The 21,423-nt window shown below is 56.3% G+C and overlaps 1 protein-coding gene across 2 annotated transcripts in view; it reads left to right on the forward strand.

The window, feature by feature from the left end:
* Nucleotides 1–21,423, forward strand: part of LRP5 (LDL receptor related protein 5) — a gene marked incomplete at both ends in the record, with an annotated part of 101,777 nt that overhangs the window by 51,110 nt on the left and 29,244 nt on the right. For both annotated transcript variants that reach the window (XM_080717297.1, XM_080717298.1), the window contains 5 exons: nucleotides 3,907–4,303; nucleotides 5,348–5,519; nucleotides 14,903–15,119; nucleotides 19,179–19,468; nucleotides 20,049–20,275. In XM_080717297.1, coding sequence (XP_080573423.1) covers nucleotides 3,907–4,303; nucleotides 5,348–5,519; nucleotides 14,903–15,119; nucleotides 19,179–19,468; nucleotides 20,049–20,275 — 1,303 coding nt within the window. The remainder of the gene's footprint in view (nucleotides 1–3,906; nucleotides 4,304–5,347; nucleotides 5,520–14,902; nucleotides 15,120–19,178; nucleotides 19,469–20,048; nucleotides 20,276–21,423) is intronic.

The following is a 21,423-nucleotide window of genomic DNA, read 5'->3' on the forward strand; positions in this document are numbered from 1 at the left end:
CTGGACCGGGCAGGCACGGCTTCTTGTTCCTTGGACACGCGGGCTGGGCTGCGGCGCTCCCCCAGGCATCCGGCCCTGGTCTCTGTCTTTTTCTTGGCAAATTTCAAAAACCTCAAAGGGCTTGTAGCCTGAAAGATGTTGGAGACCCTCTTTGGAGCCAATTAACACCTGCAGTTTATTCCAACCACCAAGTACTGCCCCAGCCACGACGGCCTGATTCTCAGTCCTTCTGAGGATGGGAGGGAGGGTGTGCTGGAGCCTCCGTGTGGACCTGGTTATTTGTGGAGGGCTAGGCCCTCACGGTGAGGTGCGCTGGGCCCCGCTGGGACGCTGCTCCTACACGCTCTCTCTCTCTCTTCCTCTCTCCTCTCTCTCCTCTCTTTGTGGTACTGGGGATCGAACCCAGGGCATTCTACCTCCGAGCTACACTCCCAGCCTTATTTTATTTTTCATTTCTTTATTTATTTTGCAGTACTGGAGGTTGAACCCGGGGCCATTCTACCTCCAAGCTATAGCCCCAGCCCTATTTTGTTTATTCTTTATTTTGAAACAGGGTGTCACTAAGTAGCGGAGATTGGCCACAAACCTGCAATCTCCTGTCTCAGCCTCAGGAATAGTGGAATTACAAGCGTTCGCCACCACGCCCAGCTTGTTTTGTTTTGAAACAGGGCCTGGCTAGGTTGCTGAGAGCCTCACTACTTGCAGAGGCTGTCCTTGAACCTTCAGGCCTCCTGTCTCAGACTCCCAAGTACTGGGATTACAGCCATGCATCACCACGCCTGGTTGACCGAGGCTCTGGAGCCCCAGAGCAGACCCCAGCCTCAGCAGCCCCCTTCACGCCCACCCCCCAGCCTTTACTGCACCGGTTGGAGTTTGTGGTCACGCATCCTTCCACGGTCTCATTCAGCCACCGTCTCTGCCCCGTGTCCTGGGGCCTCGTGGGGTCGACCCTGTGTCTGTTTTGCCCACACAGCTGGTCTAGGGCCTAAAGTAGCTACTTAAAGATATCACTGGGAGCCCAGCATGCTGGCACATACCCATCACCCTAGCACTTGGGAGCCTGGGACAGGAGATCGTAGGTTCCAGGCCAGCCTCAGCAACTCAGACCCTATTTCTCCCCCCCCCCGCCCCCCATGGTACTGGGGATTGAACCCAAGGGCATCTTTCCTTGAGCTACACCCCCGGTCCTGTTTTATTGTTGATTTTGAAACGGGCTCTCACTAGGTCGCGATGACCTGTGTTCCTGAAGTCCCTGCTGGAGGTCAGGCGGGCGCCGACACGCCCCTCGTCCTCAGCTTAGGAGCTGGCAGCCTCTCTGGAGACGGGCACAGGTGCCCCTGGGACACAGCTCTTCCCGGCCATGCTGGAGGCTCCCACAAGCGCCCCGCCCCTGTGTTTGCAGTTTAAGCTGGAACCCTCCAAGGCCTCTGGTTTACGTCAGAGCAGCTCAGGGTTGCGTTTCTATCGGGTCTGGCTGATGAGACAAGCCTGGAGAGAGCCAGGCACTGGCCACGGTCACACAGCAGGCTCAGGGCCGGGGGGGTCTGTCCCGAGCGCGCTCTGCTCGTCCCAGGAGGCAGAGATGCTTTGCAATGGCGAGTTTAGCCCCTGCTCTGGGCTCAGTGCGGTGCAAAGGGCCTGTGCCAGAATTCATAGCGGGCCAACTGGGGGGGGGCAGCCTCTCCACAGGGGGCAGCAGCATTCCAAAGAGCGGGCGCAGCCTGTAGCCTGGGCCTTGAGGGGCAGATCGATGTCAACAGGACGTGGTGCATCCCGGGGGAAGAAACTCCACTGAGGTTTACACTCCCCTCCCCGGGAACACACCCCAAATCGGATCTTTTGGGTACACCTCTCACGTATCTGAATTCAGGTCTCAGGGGCTCCAGTCGCCACTGGGCACCACCTTTCCAGTGCTGCCCGCTGCCCCCTTTGCCCGGTTGCCTGCCTCAGTTTCCCCAGCCTGGGTTCTGCCTTGTTGCTGTCACACGCGTGCCCTCTAGTGGAGGAATCGGGCCATGTCCATGAGCTCGGCGTGCGGCAGGAGGCCCTGCCTCCATTTATATCCGGGTTGGGGCCTGGAATGACTCTGGGTTCCTGGGCTCGCTGAGGCAGGAAGCCAGCACTGGGCACTGGCCGTAGTTCGAAGGCCACGTCTTGGCCCGGAGCCGGGTGTGAGCGAGACCCCAGTCCCTTCTGGCTCTGTTTCCTGAGCTGATCACTGTCCCCAGATCCCCAGAAATGGCCTGTGGCCGTGATGGTCGCAGTTCTGTGGGTCCTTCGCGTGGGTGGGGACCCAGCTCTGAGGCGGGAGCCACGGCCCAGCCAAAGCTTTTTTATTTTTGCGGCACAGGATGGAGCCCTGGGGCATTCAACCTCTGAGCTACACCCCCAGCCCTATTTTTTATTCCTTACTTTTTTAAACAGGGTCTCACTAAGTTGCAAAGGGCCTCACCAAGGAGCTGAGGCTGTCCACGAACCACGATCCTCCTTTCTCAGCCTCCCAAATGCTGGGATTATAAGTGTGTGCCACCAGGCCCAGCTTCCAGGCTGGGCTTTGAGAGGCGTGTGTGGCAGGGTCGGGGGACATGTCTGGGGCCCCCGAGTCTACGTGAGGTTCTGATTCTGTGGCTGGGATCCAGCAGGGACACCCTGGTTTCTGCAAATTAGGGCGGTGGAAACAGACCCAGAGAATACTTGGACCTGGCTTCCCACATGGGGGCCCACAGATGGGGTGCCCAGGGCGACAGGTACACACTGCCCAGTGCTCCCAACACACTTTTGAGCCACAGCACAAAGTCCCCGTCCTACAGAGCCCTTGGGTCACCCTGGAGATATGTCTTGACTTGTTGGTCACCTGGCCTGTCAAAGGCCTTGGGAGGCTGAGGCAGGAGGATCGCACAGGTTCAGAGCCAGCCTCAGCTACTGAGTGAGGCTCTCAGCAACTTAGTGAGACCCTGTTCCCAAATAAAATATAAAACAGGTCTGGGAGTGTAGCCCAGAGATAGAAAAGCCCCTGGGTTCCACCCCCAGTATCACAAAAAAAGAAAAAAAAGAAAGGCCCTTGAATTCCGGGCTAGTGCTTGGCACAGCTGACAGTGACCTAGAATCAGGCTCTCCCACCATCTCCCTGCTCCTTGAACTTCAGCAGGTGTCCCTGGACCCGCCTGGGAGGGGCCGCAGAGTGGGGCTGGGAGGCCCGCCCCCTGGGCGCCCCGGGTCTGCAGCTGTCTCTTAGGTGGGTGGGAGGATGGGGCGGAGCCAGGGAAGGTGAACAGCTGTAACAGCTGGAATGGGGTCAACAAGTGGGATCCAGAGCCCAGTGGCCCAGCAGGACTCTGGTTGGGGCTGGTTTGTAGTCAGGAGAAGGCGGGCAGGGAGAAGAGCGCTGACCCAGGTGACTTTGACAGGTGGCCCGGCTGGGTGGCTTTCAGTTGGTAGTTTAACCTCTCTGTCCCTCAGCTCTTTTCTTCTATAAAACAAGGAAAGAGCCGGGCGTGGTGGGCGTGGTGGCGTAAGCTTACTCGTAATCCCAGCATTTGGAGGCTAAGACAAGAGGATGATTGTCCCTGGACAGCCTCAGCTACTTAGGCCCTCCGCAACTTAGTAAGACCCTGTTTCAAAATAAAGAATAAAAAATAGGGCAGTGGGGTGTAGCCTGGAGGTCGAATGCCCCTGGGTTCCAACCCCAGACCCCGCAAAACAACAGAAAACAAAAACAAACAAAAAACAAGGACACAAACACGGCCCACCTCACTGAGCTCTGGCGATGATGGGTGCTGGGACGGGCCTGGTGCTGTTCCCTGGGTGCCGGGCCGAGACCCTCCCGTGCCCACCGTGAGCCCGGTCTCCCGTGCCTGCCACGGGCTGCTGACCCCTGACCCCTGACCCGCCGCTCTGTCTCCCCAGGGGCGGAGGAGGTATTGCTGCTGGCGCGGCGGACGGACCTGCGGAGAATCTCGCTGGACACCCCGGACTTCACCGACATCGTGCTGCAGGTGGACAACATCCGCCACGCCATCGCCATCGACTACGACCCGCTGGAGGGCCACGTGTACTGGACGGACGACGAGGCGCGGTCCATCCGCAGGGCCCGCCTGGACGGCTCGGGCGCGCAGACGCTGGTCGACACCGAGGTCAACGACCCCGACGGCATCGCGGTGGACTGGGTGGCCCGCAACCTCTACTGGACCGACACGGGCACCGACCACATCGAGGTCACACGCCTCAACGGCACGTCCCGCAAGATCTTGGTGTCCGAGGACCTGGACGAGCCCCGAGCCATCGCGCTGCACCCCGTGATGGGGTAAGGCTGGGGCGGGACCGCAGGTGCCAGGGCAGGCTTGCGCACGCCTGCTCTGGGGGCTTCCAGGCTTTGAAGTGTGGGTCAGGTCGGGTGCGATGGCACGTGTGTGTCATCACGGGAACAGGATTGTAGGTCCGAGGCCAGCCTCTGCAATTTATCGAGGCCCTCAGCAACTTAGACCCCATTTCAAAATAAGAAATAAAAGCTGGGCGTGGTGGAGCACGCTGGTAATCCCAGCGTTTGGAAGGCTGGGGCAGGAGGATCACGCAGGTTCAGAGCCAGCCTCAGCTACTGAGTGAGGCTCTCAGCAACTTAGTGAGACCCTGTTTCCAAATAAAATATAAAATGGGTCTGGGAGTGTAGCCTGGAGGTAGAAAAGCCCCTGGGTTCCATCCCCAGTACCACACACACAAAATAATAATAATAATTAATAATAATAATAATAATGATGATGATGAAGATAAATACAAATAAACAAGAGATGGGAGGGACCCAAAGGTAGAAGGCCCTTGGGTCAATCCCAAGTACCATATACAAAAAAGGGGTTCTGACCGGGTGTGATGGCGCACTTATTCAGGAGGCTGAGACAGGAGGATCGCGGTTCGAGGACAGCCTCAGCTACTTAGTGAGGCCCTTTGCAACTTAGTGAGACCGTTTCAAAATAAAGAATAAAAATAGGGCTGGGGGTGTAGCTTGGAGGTAGAATGCCCTGGGTTCCAAGGAGGTTGTGAGGAGCAGATCCGGACGCCTGCGGCCTAGATGTGGCCAGCTTGCAGACCTCAGGGTGCTGGGCCAGCAGGCAGGCGTGTAAGATCACGGGGTCCCGGCAGAGCGGCCCGGCACAAGGGGCGGCGGGGCGGGGCTGGGAGCGAGGCGGCCCTGGCGCAGCTCTTTCAGACGTGGGGTGCCCCGTCACTCACTCACGCACGGCAGAGGAGCCTGCGGCCCTGCGAGGCCCAGGGCGCCCCAGGAGGTGTCGCACTAGGAAGCGGGGATGCGGCCGAGACAGACGGCCGCCGTCACGGACACTTGCTTCTTCTCCAGCCTCATGTACTGGACGGACTGGGGGCTGAACCCCAAAATCGAGTGCGCCAACCTGGACGGGCGGGAGCGGCGTGTGCTGGTGAACACCTCCCTCGGGTGGCCCAACGGCCTGGCTCTGGACCTGCAGGAGGGCAAGCTTTACTGGGGAGACGCCAAGACGGACAGAATCGAGGTGAGCCGCGCCCCGGGAGTTTGTGGGTCAAGAAGCCACGTGAGACAGGCGCGCCGCGGCCCGCTGCCGACTGTCCCCGGGCCCCGGCCTGGCCCGCAGCCTGTTAGTGTGGGAATCTGTCCATGTCTGTGTTCTGCTCTATGGCCAAATGGAATCCTCAGAAAGGTGATATTTTCTTTTCTTCCAGTACTAGAGATTGAACCCAGAGGCATTCTGCCTTTGACCTACACCCCCAGTTCAATTTTATTTATTTATTTATTATTTTTTTATATTTTATTTGGAAACAGGGTCTCACTAAGTTGCTGAGAGCCTCACTAAGTAGCTGAGGCCGGCTTCGAACCCGTGCGATCCTCCTGTCTCAGCCTCCCAAGCGCGGGGATGACAAGCGTGCGCCGCCACGCCCGGCTCCCAGTTCAATTTTAACTTTTCTTTTGAGACAGGGCCTCGCTAAGTTGTGGAGGCTGGCCTTGAGCCTGCGATCCTCCTGCCTCAGCCTCCCAAGTCCTGGGATGAGCGGCATGGGCTCCCAAGCCCGGCTACCTAAGGTTAATTTTCCCTGGCAACTCGCCTCTTGCTCACCGCAGACCCCTGCCGCACGCTCTCAGGCACAGCGTCAGCTTTGTCACATTGTAGGGTCGTCCCTAACTTTGGCACCTGGCTTCGGAGCAGTGACCCTTCTGGACAGCGCTCCTGTGTCCGTTTCCACCTCTCGTTGACATCACCATGGGGCCAGCTTGCAGAGAGGGCAGACTTGCGAACAAGCCGTGTGTCTGTGCGCCAGGACTTCAGGCCCTGCTTTTCAGCGGGTGTCCTCTCAGCACTGTCAGTGACGAGAACTCAGGGCTGGGTCGGGCATAGAGGCATACGCCTGGAATCTTAGTACTTGGGAGGCCGAGATAGGAGGATCGCAGGCTCGAGGCCAGCCTCAGCAAGTAGTGAGACTCTCAACAACCTAGAGAGACCCTACTTCCAAATAAGAAATAAAAAATCAGGCTGGGGGTGTAGCTGAAAGGTGGAATGCCTCACAGAAAAAGAACTCGGGGCTGAGGGAGGCCAAGTAGAGACCCTTCCCATGGAAAATCCAGGAGCTGAAGTCTTGGCTATTTCCTGAAGGGGGTTTCCTATAAATGGCCTTATTTAATATTAATAATGCCAGGCATGGTGATGCATGCTTGTAATCTTAGTACTTTGAAGCCAGCCTGAGGTAGGATGATTGCAGGTTTTGCTAAGTTGTTGCTCAGCAACTTAGCAAAATTCTGTTTCAACATAAAAAAAGCTGGGCCTGGTGACGCACGCTTGTAATCCCAGTACTTGGGAGGCTGAGACAGGAGGATCACAGGTTCGAAGCCAGCCTCAGCTACTTAGTGAGGCGCTGCACAACTTTAGAACCTGTTTCAAAATAAAGAATAATCCGGGCGTGGTGGCGCACACTTGTAATCCCTGCGCTTGGGAGGCGGAGACAGGAGGATCGCGCAGGTTCGAAGCCACTCAGCTACTGAGTGAGGCTCTCAGCAACTTAGTGAGACCCTGTTTCTAAATATAAAAAATGTCTGGGAGTATAACCCGGAGTTAGAAAGCCTCTGGGTTCAACCCCCAGTACCACACACACACAAAAAGAAAAATAAATAAATAACAAAATAAAGAATAAAAAATAGGGCTGGAGGTATCACTTGGAGGAAGAATACCCCTGGGTTCTATCCTCGGTACTGCAAATAATAATAATAAAATAATAATAATAATAATAATAATAATAATAATAATAAGCCGGGCGTGGTGGCCCACGCTTGTAATCCCGGCATTCGGAAGGCTGAGACCGGAGGATCGCGGTTCGCAGACAGCCTCAGTTACTTAGTGAGGCCCTCCGCAACTCATTGAGACCCGGTTTCAAAATAAAAAAATATTGGGCAGGGGTTGTAGCTCAGAGGTTGAATGCCCCTGGGTTCCATCCCCAGACCCGCAAAAACAAACAAACAAAAACAAACAAATAAAATACAAAAAAATAGGCCTGGGAGTGTAGCCCGGAGGTAGAAAGCCCCTGTGTTCCACTCCCTGTACCACACACACACACACAAAATATATGTGTGTGTGTGTGTGTGTGTGTGTGTGTGTGTGTGTGTATACATATATATATGTATATATATATATATGTATATATTTTTATATACTCCCAGTAACCCTCCAAAATAATAAAAGTAAAGTAGGAAGGTGTTGCTGGCCCTGGGCCTGAGAGCTGGAAGGCAGGCCCTTCCAGGGTCGCTCCGTCCACGCCAAGGCGGCAGTGTGGCATCCGGGACGTTCACAGCATTGTGTGACTGTCATATATACACACACACACACACACACACACATCCTTGGGGTGTACCTGCCTAGGAGCGGAATTGCTGGGTCATATGGTCATTTTGTGTTTGACTTATTGGAGGCCATTAAACTGTCTCCATGGCAGCCGCACCATTTTGCATTCCTGTTGACAGTGTGTGAGGGTTCCAATTGCTCTGACTTCTTACAATTATTTGCTTAAAAAATTTTTTTTCAAGCCGGGCGTGGTGGTGCCTGCTTGTAATCCAAGCATTTGGGAGGCTGAGACAGAAGGATTGCAGGTTCACAGCCAGCTTCAGCTACTTAATGAGGCCCTCCACAACTCAGTGAGACTCTATTTCAAAAATAAAGAATAAAAAATAGGGCCGGGGCCGGGTGTGGTGGGCACGCTTGTAATCCCCGGCTTGGGAGGCAGAGACAGGAGGATCGCGCTGGTTCGAAGCCAGCCCCACTGGTTTAAGAGATCCTGTTTCCAAAAATTTTAAAAAAAGTATAAAATAGGTCTGGGAGTGTAGCTCGGAGGTAGAAGGGCTTCCAGGAACCCCAGTACCACCAAAAAAAAAAAAAAAAAAAAAAATAGGGCTGGGGGTGTAGCTTGGAAGCAGAATGCTCCTGGTTTTGAGGACAGCTTCTTTAAGTAGTGAGACCCTCATCAACCTAGTGAGACCATGTTTCAAAATTAAAAAAAAATAAACCAGGGCTGGGGGTGTAGCTTGGAGATAGAATGTCCCTGGGTGCAATCTCCATTACTACAGTTTTTTTGTGTGTGGTACTAGGGATTGAACCAGGAATGTTCTACCAATGAGCTACAGGCCTAGTTTGTTATATTTTTTGTTTCATTATTATTTTTATTTGTGGGTACAGTATTGGGAATTGAACCCAGGGGCTTCTACCTCCAGGCTACACCCCAACCCTTTTTATTTCAAAATAGGGTCTGGCTAAGTTGCTGAAGCCGGCCTTGAGTCCTGGGATTACAGGCGTGCGCCACCTGTAATCTTAAACTTCAACTTAAAACGTCCTTGTGGCGTCCTAGCGGGCGTGCGGTGGCTTCTTGTGCTGAGGGTTTGCGATTCCCTGATGACTCGCGATGACCTTGAGCCTCTTGCCATGGGCTCCTCCCTGGACGGCGGTTTGCTAAAAGTCATGTGGTCTCCATTTGCAGAGAAGCTGAGGTCCAGGGACAAGCCGGGGGTCTCCAGGCAGTCTGGCTTCAGAGTAAAGCGGCTAAGCCCCTTCCTGCAGGCTCCTCGGCTTCTGAGGTCTGGTCAGGGACCCTGGTGTGGCTGCGTTTCAGATGGGGTCAGCGAAGTGCGAAGCGAAGGCACGTAGAACAGATGAAGCCGGGCGCGGCGGGCACGCTTGTCATCCCCGCGCTGGGGAGGCGGAGACGGGAGGATGGCGCGGGTTCGAAGCCAGCCTCAGCTACTGAGTGAGGCTCTCGGCCACTTAGGGAGACCCTGTTTCCAAATAAAGTATGAGATAGGCCTGGGAGTGTAGCCCGGAGGTAGAAAAGCCCTTGGGTTCCACCCCAGGACCACCAAAAAATAAATACATAAAATAGAACAGGTGGATGCATGCGGCACGCTGTATCGGGAGGTCGGGATTGGGGTAGCGAGAGTTTTAATGCAAGGAGAGTGATTTCAAGGTAAAGGAAGAATTCCAGGGTCTATTCCCTCCCTCCCTCCCTCCCTCCCTCTCTCTCTCTCTCTCTCTCTCTCTCCCTCTCTCTCTCTTTTTTTTTGCAATTCTGGGGATTAAATGAGGGCTCTCAGACAAGCTCTGCCACTGAGCCACACCCCAGCCCCCAATCCACATCTCTGTGCTGTCCTTGGGAAGTTAGAAAGCCTTAGTGCAGCCAGGAGAATCCGGTGTCCCTCCCGGGAGGGGGCAGAGGCCTCCCAGAGCTGCCCCATGGCCGGCGCTTGCCCGGGTCTGTGCTGTCGCCGTGACTTGAGCACCATGTTTTGATATTCTACTTTTTTTTTTTTTTTTTGGTGGTACTGGGGTTCCTGGAAGCCCTTCTCCCTCCGGGCTACACTCCCAGACCTATTTTTATTTTTGGAAACAGGGTCTCTTAAGCCAGCGAGGATGGCTCCGAACCTGCGCCATCCTCCTGTCTCCGCCTCCCAAGCGCGGGGATTACAAGCGTGCCCACCGCGCCCGGCTGATATTCTACTTTTAATAACAGTCCACATGGAGGCAGCCCTGTGGACAGCATCGGCTGCTGAAGGGAAGAGGCACCCTAGCTGTGGTCATGGGCAAACTGAAGGGGGAGGAGTCGAAGGCAGGAGGGGAGGGGCGTTGACATCCTCATCTTGTGAACACTGAAGGAGCGGGCAGGGGAGGAGGAAGCCACCCAGGTGTTTGCCTGTGGGACGGGCAGTCGTTGGGCAGGGTTGAAAGAGCTGATCCGGGTGCATTGCACGCAGCAAGCTCATTGCCTAACAGGTCACCTGACTCCCCGGAGCTAATTGCCAGAGACCTGGAAAGGAGGCAGTGGTGGGTGGGAGTCTCCGATCCTGTGGACCTGGGAAGGCTTGGGCACCCCACCGGGGTCCAGCCCTCCTTAGAGCCCTTAATTTGCTTAAACACTCTGTTTTAGAGAGGGGAAGAAATTACGTAAGTGTTCTCAAGCTGCACGATCAAAGGTCCCTTTGTCCCTTCCCGCGGCTCTGGCGGCATGCACTTTGGGACTGCCAGGCGGGGCCGAGGCACGCCAGTGTGTGCCCGCAAGTCCAGAGCGGCAGCTGTGGGGTCCGGGTGCGCCACCCCTCACCCCAGGGCCACGCAGGTGCACGGTGGACCTGGACGTGGCCGGTTCCGCGTTTTCTGCCGGGGCTCTTTTCCTCCTGAGAGTCGTGGCGCTCGTCCAGGCTGAGCCTGGGAGCAAGCCCGAGTGGCATCTCTTCGGTAATGCGATGCCCTGGTCCAGGCTGCTGACGTGGGCAGGATTCTGGGAGCTCCCTCGTGTCCTTGCGGTGGACCCGCCTCTCACTTGAGAGCTGGGGGCTCGCCACTGCTCAGTCAGCAGGTGCCTCCGGAACCCTTAGCGTCCCAGGCTCCAACCGGGGCCCTTCGTAAATAGGCCGTGCGCCCCTGGGTGCGTCTTCCAGAGACCTTGGCATTAGCTACCAGCCCCAGCCCCAGCCAGACAGCTGCTGCGATGTAGGGAGCCGCTGAGATAAGAGGATCCTGCTGACCTGGAAGCGCAGCTGGGCTTCAGTGGGGGAAGAAAGGTACGGACCCCCAGGGCATGAAAGAGACAGGAGGTGCTTTGAACCACGTCATGGTTCTGGGAGGCCGTGTCCAAAGATGACCACGTGCCCAAGGCGGATGTTTTGTCTCTTGCGGTTGGGAGGAGGGACTTCGTTAGGTGTGGTTTTGTGCATGGCGGACTCAGAATGCTGTGCAGGTGCCGGAAGAAAAGGGCCCAGTGCAGGGGCGCACTGGCCCTCTGAAGGGGCACCCGGCTCCCCGCCCACGGAGGGCTTTGTGGCAGCGCATCCCTCTGTGAACCGGGAGGCACACAGGCCGGACTGGCCGAGCGGAGGGTGCGGGTGAGGCGCGGCGGCCTCTCCAGGTGGGTCTCCAGCTACCCTGGCCTGTGATGGCCGTCCTGGTCCTGGAAATCAGGGCCCAGGCCAGCCCCCCGCAGCAGTCCACCCAGCCTTCAGCCGGTGGCCATCACCAGTGGCTCCAGGGGTCGCTGGTGGCTCCGGGTGTGGCTGGGGTCACCCCTTGCTCCCCCACTGGGAGGTGTCCCCAGGCTCCCTCCCTGCCTCCTGGGCTCGTCCAGGCAGTTGGAGCGGTGTTGGGGACCTGCCCCTGAGCGGCCTGGGCCGCGTGGGTCTCGGTTCCCCTGTCTCTGCTGTTGCCTTCTGGCCTCCTGGGCCAGGAATTCCTGCGTGAGCAGGCTTGGAATTGGGAATTTCCTTAGCCCTCCGCCAAATCTAGAGCCCTCGGGATTGGAAGTCACCCCCACTCAGCCCACCTGCTGGGGACCCCCCCCCCGCCTGTGGGGCCCCCAGCCCCTCTCCCCAGCTTCTGTGACCTGGCAGGTCCTAGGCGCCACCAAGTGCAGCTTCATTTGTGAACATGACCAGGGGCCACTGGCTCTCTGGGGGACACTTGGGCCTGTTCCTCTCTCCCTTCCGCCCGCCAAGCTTCCTAGTGGTTAGAGGCTGCACGCGCTGGCTTAGGAGACCCTGTTTCCAAATAAAAATGTAAAAATAGGTCTGGGAGTGTAGCGCGGAGGTAGAAGGGCTTCCAGAAACCCCATTACCACCCCCCCAAAAAAAAAACTCTGAAGGTCTGGCGTGGTGGCGCACGCTCGTAATCCGAGCATCCGGGAGGCGGAGACCAGAGGATCCAGTTCGCAAACCGGCAAACAGCCTCAGCTACCTTGGGAGGCCCTTCGCAACTCAGTGAGACCCTGTTTCAAAAAATAAAAGACTAAAAAACAGGGCTGGGAGTGTAGCCCAGAGGTAGAATGCCCCTGGGTTCCATCCCCAGTACTGCAAACAGAACACAACAAACTTTGAGTACCAGCTTGCGGTGGGGTGGCGTACACTTGTGATCCCAGTACTTGAGAGGCAGGAGGGTCACAGGTTCGAGACTGGCCTCAGCAACAGAGTGAGACGTTCGGAACCTAGCAAGACTTGCAAAACAAAAAGTAAAGAGGCCCGGGGAGTAGCTCAGAGGTAGAATGCCCGGGGTTCAGTCCCCTAGAACATACACACCCACACGCGCATGCACGCACAAGCACACACATGTACACCCTTGACTTCTTTTTTTCTTGGTGGTGCTGGAACCCAGAGGCTTTCTATCTCCGGGCTACACTCCTAGACCTATTTTTTTTTAATTTTTTTTTTTATTTGGAAACAGAGTTTCACTAAGTTGCTGAGGCTGGCTTCGAACCTGAGCGATCCTCCTGTCTCAGCCTCCCAAGCGCGGGGCTTACAAGCGTGCGCCACCATGCCCGGCTCCTTGACTCCTTTCTTATTCTAGGTATGGGTATTTTTTTTCTAGTATCCATGTACCATAGCTCTAGTCCCCACAGCCCGGGTTCTCCTGAGTCTAGGAAGGAAAGGGCTGGGCCAGACCGGTCAGACCTGCCTCCCCGGGGGCTGCGCCTCTTCCCAGCTGCAGGCCCGGGGCCAAGGCCCATCGTCTGTGGTTTCAAGCACAGCATCCCAGCTGCTCTCTGCAGAGGTGTTGGTGTTGACCGACAGCCCTCGTTGTGGGGCGCAGGGGAGCCGGGAGCCCGGTGCACACTGACCCGGGCATGCAGCACCCACCCTCTGCTGCACGGCTGGGTGCGCCTGAACTCCGAGCTGCGGGCGAGGCCAGCGGAGTGCATCTGCTTGCTGCTGCGGCCCCTGGAGAGTGGCCTTAATGCTTCTGTTAAATGGCTCCAGGCTGGGTGACCTGGCTAGTGTCCGTTCCCTCGGTTACAGGTGGGGAGACTGAGGTTCATGTGTACAGGACTCGCCCAAGGACACAGCGCGCCGGCACTGCCGCGGGGGAGCTGCCCCTCCCCAGCTGCCCCGCAGTTCTGACCCTCGCTGTCCGGCCACAGGGAGCAGTCTCTTCTGCTCAGCGCGTTCCAGTCGCCTGATGTTTTCACTGCCAATAAAGACCATCTGTAGCTTCTCTCTCCTCTCTCTCTGCACCGGGGATGGAGCCCAGGGCATTCTACCTCCGAGTGACACCCCCAGCCCTATTTTTATTCTTTATTTTGAAACAGGGTCTCACTGAGTTATAAAGGGCCTCGCTAAGTAGCTGAGGCTGGCCACGAACCATGATCCTCCTGTCTCAGCCTCCCGAACGCTGGGATTGCAAGCCTGCGCCACCACACCCAGTTTCTTTTTTTCTCCTTTCTTTCTTTCCTTCTTCCTTTCTTTCTTTCTTTCTTTCCTTCTGTAATGGGGAGATGGAACCCAGGGGCCTTCTATCTCTGAGCTACACCTCCAGACTTATTTTCTTCTTTATTTTGAAACGGGGTCTCACTAAGCTGCTGAGGCTGGCTGCGAACCTATGGTCCTCCTGTCTCAGCCTCCCAAATACTGGGATTCCGAAGCGTGCACCACCACGCCTGGCTATTGTAGCTTTTCTGACGAGCTGGAAACAGAACCTGGTTCCCAGGCCTGCTGAGGCTTGCTGTGCCTGCCTGGTCTCCGCTTCACCCTGTCCCGACACCCCGGAGCTTGTTGCAGCTTCTCAGGACTTCAGATCATCAGAGTCCCGTCTCGCTCTGTGTGCTTCAGCTTGTTAAAGCGTCTTAAGGGGTTTTGTTTTGGTTTTAGTATTGGAGATTGAACCCAGGGACATTCAGCCTCTGAGCTGAATTTTTTATTTGGAAACAGGGTCTTGCTAAGTTGCCGAGGCTGGCCTCAAGCTTGAGATCCTCCTGTCTCGGCCTCCCAAGTCCTGGGCTCACAGGCATGTTCCACCACACCCAGCTGACACCTTATATTTGAGAGTGTCCGCTGTAGCTTTTGTGGTGACTGCTTCTAAAATCTCTAAGAACAAGAGTTCGCTTTTCCACCTCAGAGTAAATGGGGAGGGAAGTGACTTGGACCCGGTGTAGACGTAGCAGAGGAGTTGCGCTCAGAGTTTGTCGGGTTCCGAGTGAGCAGGAGCTGAGCTCAGGAATAGCCCAGGTCCCGCAGTCGCCCAGCGTTCCCACGTCCTCTGTGGAGCTCCCTTGTGGTACCCGCGGCAGGCATTACTAATCGATCCCCAGGCTCCTGACGGGGGAGCCTCACCTGCTCTGAGTCCTGTTCACCTCTCCTCACACAGTATCCCCACCCAGGTGGGGCGGCAGCGGGTCCTGGAGCCGGGTCTCCGCTCTGTCAGCCCAGGATGTACCATCACTCCTGCGGCACCCCAGCAAGCCGTGGCACCGGGCATGTTATGGGACCTGGTGAGGTGTAGGTGAAGTGGCGTCTCCCGGGAATTGAACCCATCTTTTCTGGGGCGACTCAGGCCCGAGGCAGGGTCAGGGCTGGCTCTCAGCGGCACAGCTTCCCTCTGCCCACCCAGCCCCGGGTCTCTGCCGCCCCCAGGTGATCAATGTGGACGGCACGCAGAGGCGGACCCTCCTGGAGGACAAGCTCCCGCACATTTTCGGCTTCACGCTCCTGGGGGACTTCATCTACTGGACAGACTGGCAACGGCGCAGCATCGAGCGGGTCCACAAGGTCCAGGCCACGCGCGACGTCATCATCGACCAGCTGCCCGACCTCATGGGCCTCAAGGCCGTGAACGTGGCCAAGGTGGTGGGTGAGTTGGCGCAGCCCCCAGCGGGCACCAGGAAGAAGCGACGGGGCTAGGCCGCGAGCGTCTACTGGGGATGCCCCCCTCGGATGGACAGGGCCCAAGGTGGCTAGGACAGATGAGCATCCGGGTGGGATGTGGCCCAGGGAGAGGGTCTAGGTGGTAGTTATGGACCTGGAATGTTGGTCATAGTTGTGGTTTAGAGCCAGGCGTGGTGGTGCACGCCTGTAATCTCAATATTTGGGAGACTGAGACAGGAGGATCACAGGTTAGAGGACAGCCTCAGCAAGGGGTGAGACTCTCATTGACCTAGTGTGACCCTGTTTCAAAATAAAAAATAAAATAGGCCTGGGGGTGTAGCTTGGAGGTAGATGCCCCTGGGCTCAATCCCTAGTCACACACACACACACACACACACACACACACACACACACACACACACACACACACACACACGTTTGAATACTGTTGAGCACCAGCATGTAGCGGACCCCATCTCAGGTCCTTAGTGCCCGGAGCGGCCCGGGTGCTGGTCACAGTTACTGCCCATGGACACAGGGTGGCGCCATGGCAGCTCAGGGGCACTGAACTCAGGACTCGCCCGGGCCTGGCCTGGCCTTGTCACTGAGCCGGCCCACGACCGCTGTCCACTGAGGCCAGGCTGGGACCCTCAAACGCACACCTCGTACCTGACAGCTGGGACCAGCAAACCAGACCTGCGGGAGCCCCTTGCTTGACACGAAGACCTGTGCTTTCTGAAAAGGGTTCCGAAGGCAGGTGCACCGGGCACACTGGAGAGCAGCGTCCTGGTGCTGGGGGAGGGGCCGTGGGCCGCACAGGGCGGGGCGCTGGTCCTGGCCGGGCCTGGGGCCTGGCTAGTGCTGCGCCTGCGCATCTTGGCTCCCAGGAAGCCTCTGCCCAATGGCTAATGAAAGAACAGGAGGACCCGGCAGGAGGACCCGGCACGTGTGCTGAAGTTTCTACAGCCTGGTGGGGGAGGCGCCTGGTCTGCTACCAGTTGGGGGGCTCCAGCTGTGCTGTTAGTGTGTGTGTGTGTGTGTGTGTGTGTGTGTGTGTGTGAGACAGGGAGACAGACAGACACAGACAGACACTGGGACTTGAACCCAGGAGCATTCAACCTCTGAGCTACGCCCACAGCCCAACTTCTTATTTTATTTTGAATCAGTCTCACTAAGTTGCAGAGGGCCTCATTAAGTTGCCAAGCGAAGCTCGTGGTGAACCTGAAATATTCCCGTTTCAGCCTCTCAAGTACTGGGATTAGAGGCGCGCACCACCTCGCCCTGTTTAAAAGGTGGCTTTAAAATACGAAGGAGGGGCCGGGCGTGGTGGTGTACACTTGCCATCCCAGCATTTGGGAAGCCAAGACAGGAGGATCGCGGTTCGAGGATAGCCTCAGGTACTTAGTGAGGCCCTTTGCAACTCAGCAAGACCCTATTTCAAAATAAAGAATAAGCCGGGCGTGGTGGCGCACGTTTGTAATCCCCGCGCTTGGGAGGCTGAGACGGGAGAATCGCGCAGGTTCAAAGCCAGCCTCAGCTGGCTTAAGAGACCCTGTTTCCAAATAAAAAATATAAAATAGGTCTGGGAGTGTACCCTGGGGTAGAAAGCCCCTGGGTTCCATCCCCAGTACCACCAATAAATAAATAAATAAATAAATAAATAAATAAGAATAAAAGCCGGTGTGGTGGCCCACGCTTGTAATCCCAGCATTTAGGAGGCTGAGAAAGGAGGATCATGGTTTATGGCCAGCCTCAGCTACTTAGGCCCTTTGCAACTCAGTGAGACTTGTTTCAAAATAAAGAATAAAAAATAGGGCTGAGGTTATAAGTCGGAGGTGGAATGCCCCTGGGTTTCAAACCCCAAACCGCAAAATGTGTGTGTGTGTGTGTGTGTGTGTGTGTGTGTGTGAGAAGAAGGGGGTAGGGTATAGCTCAGTGGTAGTAAAGTACTTTGCTTCAAATGTGTCCATCCTCAGCACCACAAAATAAGCAAATATATAGGAAACAAAGGAGGTAGCCAGACGTGGTGGCACATACATTTCCTTATATGGGAGGCTGACCGGAGAATTGCAGGTTCAAGGCCAGCCTCAACAACTTAACAAGACCCTGTTTCAAAATAAAAAATAAAAAGGGCTGGGGATGTGGCTCAGAGGTAGAAAGCCCCTGCTGTGTCCAATCCCCAGTACTGGGGGAAAAAAAAAAAAACTCCAATAAAACAAAAAACAAAGCTGGGCGTGGTAGCATACACTTGTAATCCAGCATTCGGGAGGCTGAGACAGGAGGATCATGGTTGGCAGACAGCCTCAGCTACTTAGTGAGGCCCTTTGCAACTCAGTGAGACCTGGTTTCAAAAAAATAAAGAATAAAAAAATAGGGCTGGGGGTGTAGTTTGGAGGTAGAATGCCCCTGGGTTCCATCCCGGTACCCCCCAAAAAAACCCTGGAACCGGGGAGCAGGTGGGGCGCAGACATGCCAGGGAGGCCTTCGGTGAGGCAGCCAGGTGACCTTAGGATCAGCCGTGTTTCCTGTCTGTGCACAGTCTTTACAGCAGCTGTGCCGCTCTGGCAAAGGCTGTGGTGTGGCAGGCTTAGTTTTCTTTTTTTTGTGGTACCGGGGATTAAACCCAGGGGCATTCTACCACTGAGCTACACCCCCAGCCCTTTTTTAATTTCTTACTTTGAAACAGGGTCTCACTCACTGGCTGAGGCTGCCAGGACCCTCCTTTCTCAGCCTCCCAAGTCCTGGATTACAGGCGTGCACCGCTGCACTGGCGGAGACGGGGTTAGTTTGCAGCCACCTTTAAGTACACACTCACAGCCACTGTGGAAGGTGAGATCCACTTGTGATTGTTTAAAAAACAAAAAATTGGCCGGGCGTGGTGGTGCACCTTGTAATCCCTGAGCTTGGGAGGCTGAGACAGGAGGATCGCGCAGGTTTGAAGCCAGCCTCAGCTACTGAGTGAGGCTCTCAGTGGGTTCCACCCCCAGTGCCACCAAAAATAAAAATATAAAAATAAATTAAAACTCATTAGAATAGCACTCCATTAGCAGAGTGAGACAACTGGCTGGCCTGAAATAAAGGAACTTGTTATTACCATCTACTTTTAAAAAGGGGCGGAACGGCTGGGCGTGGTGGCCCACACTTGCAATCCCAGCACTTGGGAGGCTGAGACAAGAGGATCGTGGCTCGCGGCCAGCCTCAGCTACTTAGGCCCTCCACAACATAGTGAGACCCTGTTTCCAAATAAAATACAAAATAGGGCTGAGAATATAGCCTAGAAGTAGAATGCCTCTGGGTTTCACCCCCAGTACCACAAAAAAGTGGGGTTTAGCCAGCCACTGGGGCACACACCTGTTTTTCCAGTACTTGGGAGGCTGAGATGGGAGGATCGCAGGTTCAATGCCAGCATATGATAATAAGACCCTCCTTCAAAATACAAAACAAAAGGAGCTGGTGTGGAGATCAGAGAGCGAACACCCCGGGTTCAACTTGTAGACACACACACACAAACACACACACACACACACACACCCCACACCCCACACCCCCCTCTGCTGGCCGTCCTGTGCAAGTCCGAGCTTGGAGGTGCCTGAGAGCGCGGCGATCCCCAGGCAGCCTCTGGGCGCTCCTCGGGAGCTGCCCTTGCTAACAGGCCGGGTCCAGGCCTAGGGCGGGCAGCTCGTGCCCTGCTGGGCTAGGGTCCCCGGCCAGGAGGCTGGGCTGGCTGCTGGCTTTTTCCTCTAAGCTGTTCCTCGCTTCCTTAGTTACTTCCACAACTCCTCTGTGACTCAGTTTCCTCCCCTGGAAACCGGGGTTGAGCCTGCCTCCCGAGTCCATGGGGTGGGGTAGGGCGGGCGGCCGCTAGGCCCAGCAGCTGGCACGTGGCAGGGACCGTCCCAGGAAGGCCTTAGGTGGCCATCCTGCGGGGCTTCCTCCCACTGTCCCCAGCCCCCTGGCCCTGTGTGTGCGTGCGTGCGTGCATGCGTGCGTGGCCAGGCTGCGCCGGCCTCTGCGGTGACTTCTAGAGCTGTGTGTTCGCCTCCAGGGACCAACCCGTGTGCGGAGGGCAACGGGGGCTGCAGCCACCTCTGCTTTTTCACCCCCCGCGCCACCAAGTGCGGCTGCCCCATCGGCCTGGAGCTGCTGAGTGACATGAAGACCTGCATCGTCCCCGAGGCCTTCCTGGTGTTCACCAGCAGGGCCGCCATCCACAGGATCTCCCTGGAGACCAACAACAACGATGTGGCCATCCCGCTGACTGGCGTCAAGGAGGCCTCGGCACTGGACTTTGATGTGTCCAATAACCACATCTACTGGACAGATGTCAGCCTGAAGGTATGACGCTGAGCTCGCACTCGCAGCCTTTATGTGGAAGCTTTGCGCCTGGTATCGCAACTCCGAGGCTAAGGGCGGGCGTATGTAAAGAAATGTCATGTCAGCCGAGCGTGGTGGCGCACGCCTGTGATCCCAGCACTCGGGAGGCTGAGACAGAGGATCGTGGTTTGCGGACTGTCTCAGCTACTTAGTGAGGCCCTCTGCAATTTAGTGAGACCCTGTTCCAAAATAAAGAATAAAAAAATAGGACAGGGCTGTCAGTTGGAGGTAAAATGTCCCTGGATTCTATCCCCAGACCAGCAAAAAAAAAACAAAAAAAACCAAAAAAAACTGGTCCCAAATGGCTCAGAAGTGGTCCCAGGTAGCCAAGCACCTCATGGTTAGATGTTTGCAAAAGGTGCTGCTTCTGAGTGCGATGTGGTGGTATATGCTTGTAATTCCAGCCACTTGGTAGGCTGAGGCAGGAGGACTGTGAGTTCCAGGCCAGTTCCAGGCAACTTAGCGAGACCCCGTCTCAAAAGAAAAAAAAAAAAAAGATGTTGGCTCCTAAAAACGTGACCCTTCTCCCCGGCCCGCCCAGACCATCAGCCGAGCCTTCATGAACGGGAGCTCCGTGGAGCATGTGATTGAGTTCGGCCTTGACTACCCCGAAGGCATGGCGGTCGACTGGATGGGCAAGAATCTCTACTGGGCCGACACCGGGACCAACAGGATCGAGGTGGCCCGGCTGGATGGGAAGTTCCGGCAGGTCCTCGTGTGGAGGGACCTGGACAACCCCAGGTCGCTGGCCCTGGACCCCACCAAAGGGTAAGATAATCCGGGCATCGCTGGTGTGGTGGTGCCGGCGGGATGGCCGTCCCCGGCTGCCCACCAGGCCCTGTGATTGGAGTCACACTAACTGCCATCAGCCTCGAAGGCGGCCAGGGCTGGCGGGGCCCTGGAGGCCATCCCTTAGCTCTGCTGGGCACTGGGCTGCCAGCGCAGTCTCTGTCTCTCATGTTACAGATGTAGAGAAGCTCCCTCCACGAGGTCCATGGCTGCCTCGGCTGGTACTGGGCCTGGCAGTGCCATTTCGGGCCCCACGAGGGCCCGGTTTCCTCACCCTGTGGCCACACTGCATGCAGAGCGGCCTTGAGGTCCTCAGGTGGTCAGAAATGGAGTCTTGCAGGCTGCGGAGCCACAGCCTAAGAGGCAGTGCGGGCTGGGCGGGCGGCCGTGCAGCCGCTGGACCCGGACATCCTCCCAGAGCATCCTCGACGTGTGCGGAGCATCCCAGGCCTGCCTGTCTCCCGGCTGTTCGTAGCACGCGCGGTTAGGGAGGAGGGGAAATTTCAGGACCATGGAATCCTGCTGCCAAGGGAAATTCCAAAATTCCAGAATAAGGGCGTGAGCGTCCTTTTCCCACCAAGCCGGAGATGTGGTGGGCAGCCGAGAGCCCCCGCCTCACCTTCTCGGCGCAGGGTCTGGCTCTCTACACTGCAGGTAAAGGGCCGCCTTCCATCCCAGTTTGCCCACACCCACACGGCATCCTGGCCAGCCGAGGCAGCGCTTGTCCCCACCAGTGCGCCTTCTCCTGAGTGGTCCGTTCTACAGTCCCTTCCTCTGTGTGCTGGTTTTTGTGGCTGCAGATGCATGTTTACCAGGCTGGGGTGTAGCTCAGTGGTAGATCTCTTGCCTAGTATGTGCGAGAACCTGGTATTCAATCCCCAGCACTGCAAAAAAAAAAAAAAAAAGTATTTTGCCGGGTATTATGGTGCGTGCCTGCAATCCTAGTACTCTGGAGGCTGACACAGGGTTGTTGGTTTTAGGCCAGCCTCAGCAATTTAGCAAGACCCTCGGCCACCTAACAAGATCCTGGTTCGTTGTAATCCCAGCATTCTGGAGGCTGAGACAGGAGGATCGCGGTTCAAGGACAACCTCAGCTACTTAGTGAGGCCCTCTGCAACTCAGACTCT

Source organism: Muscardinus avellanarius (genome assembly GCF_963383645.1).
Source record: "Muscardinus avellanarius genome assembly, chromosome: 1".
Classification (NCBI taxonomy): Eukaryota; Metazoa; Chordata; class Mammalia; order Rodentia; family Gliridae; genus Muscardinus; species Muscardinus avellanarius.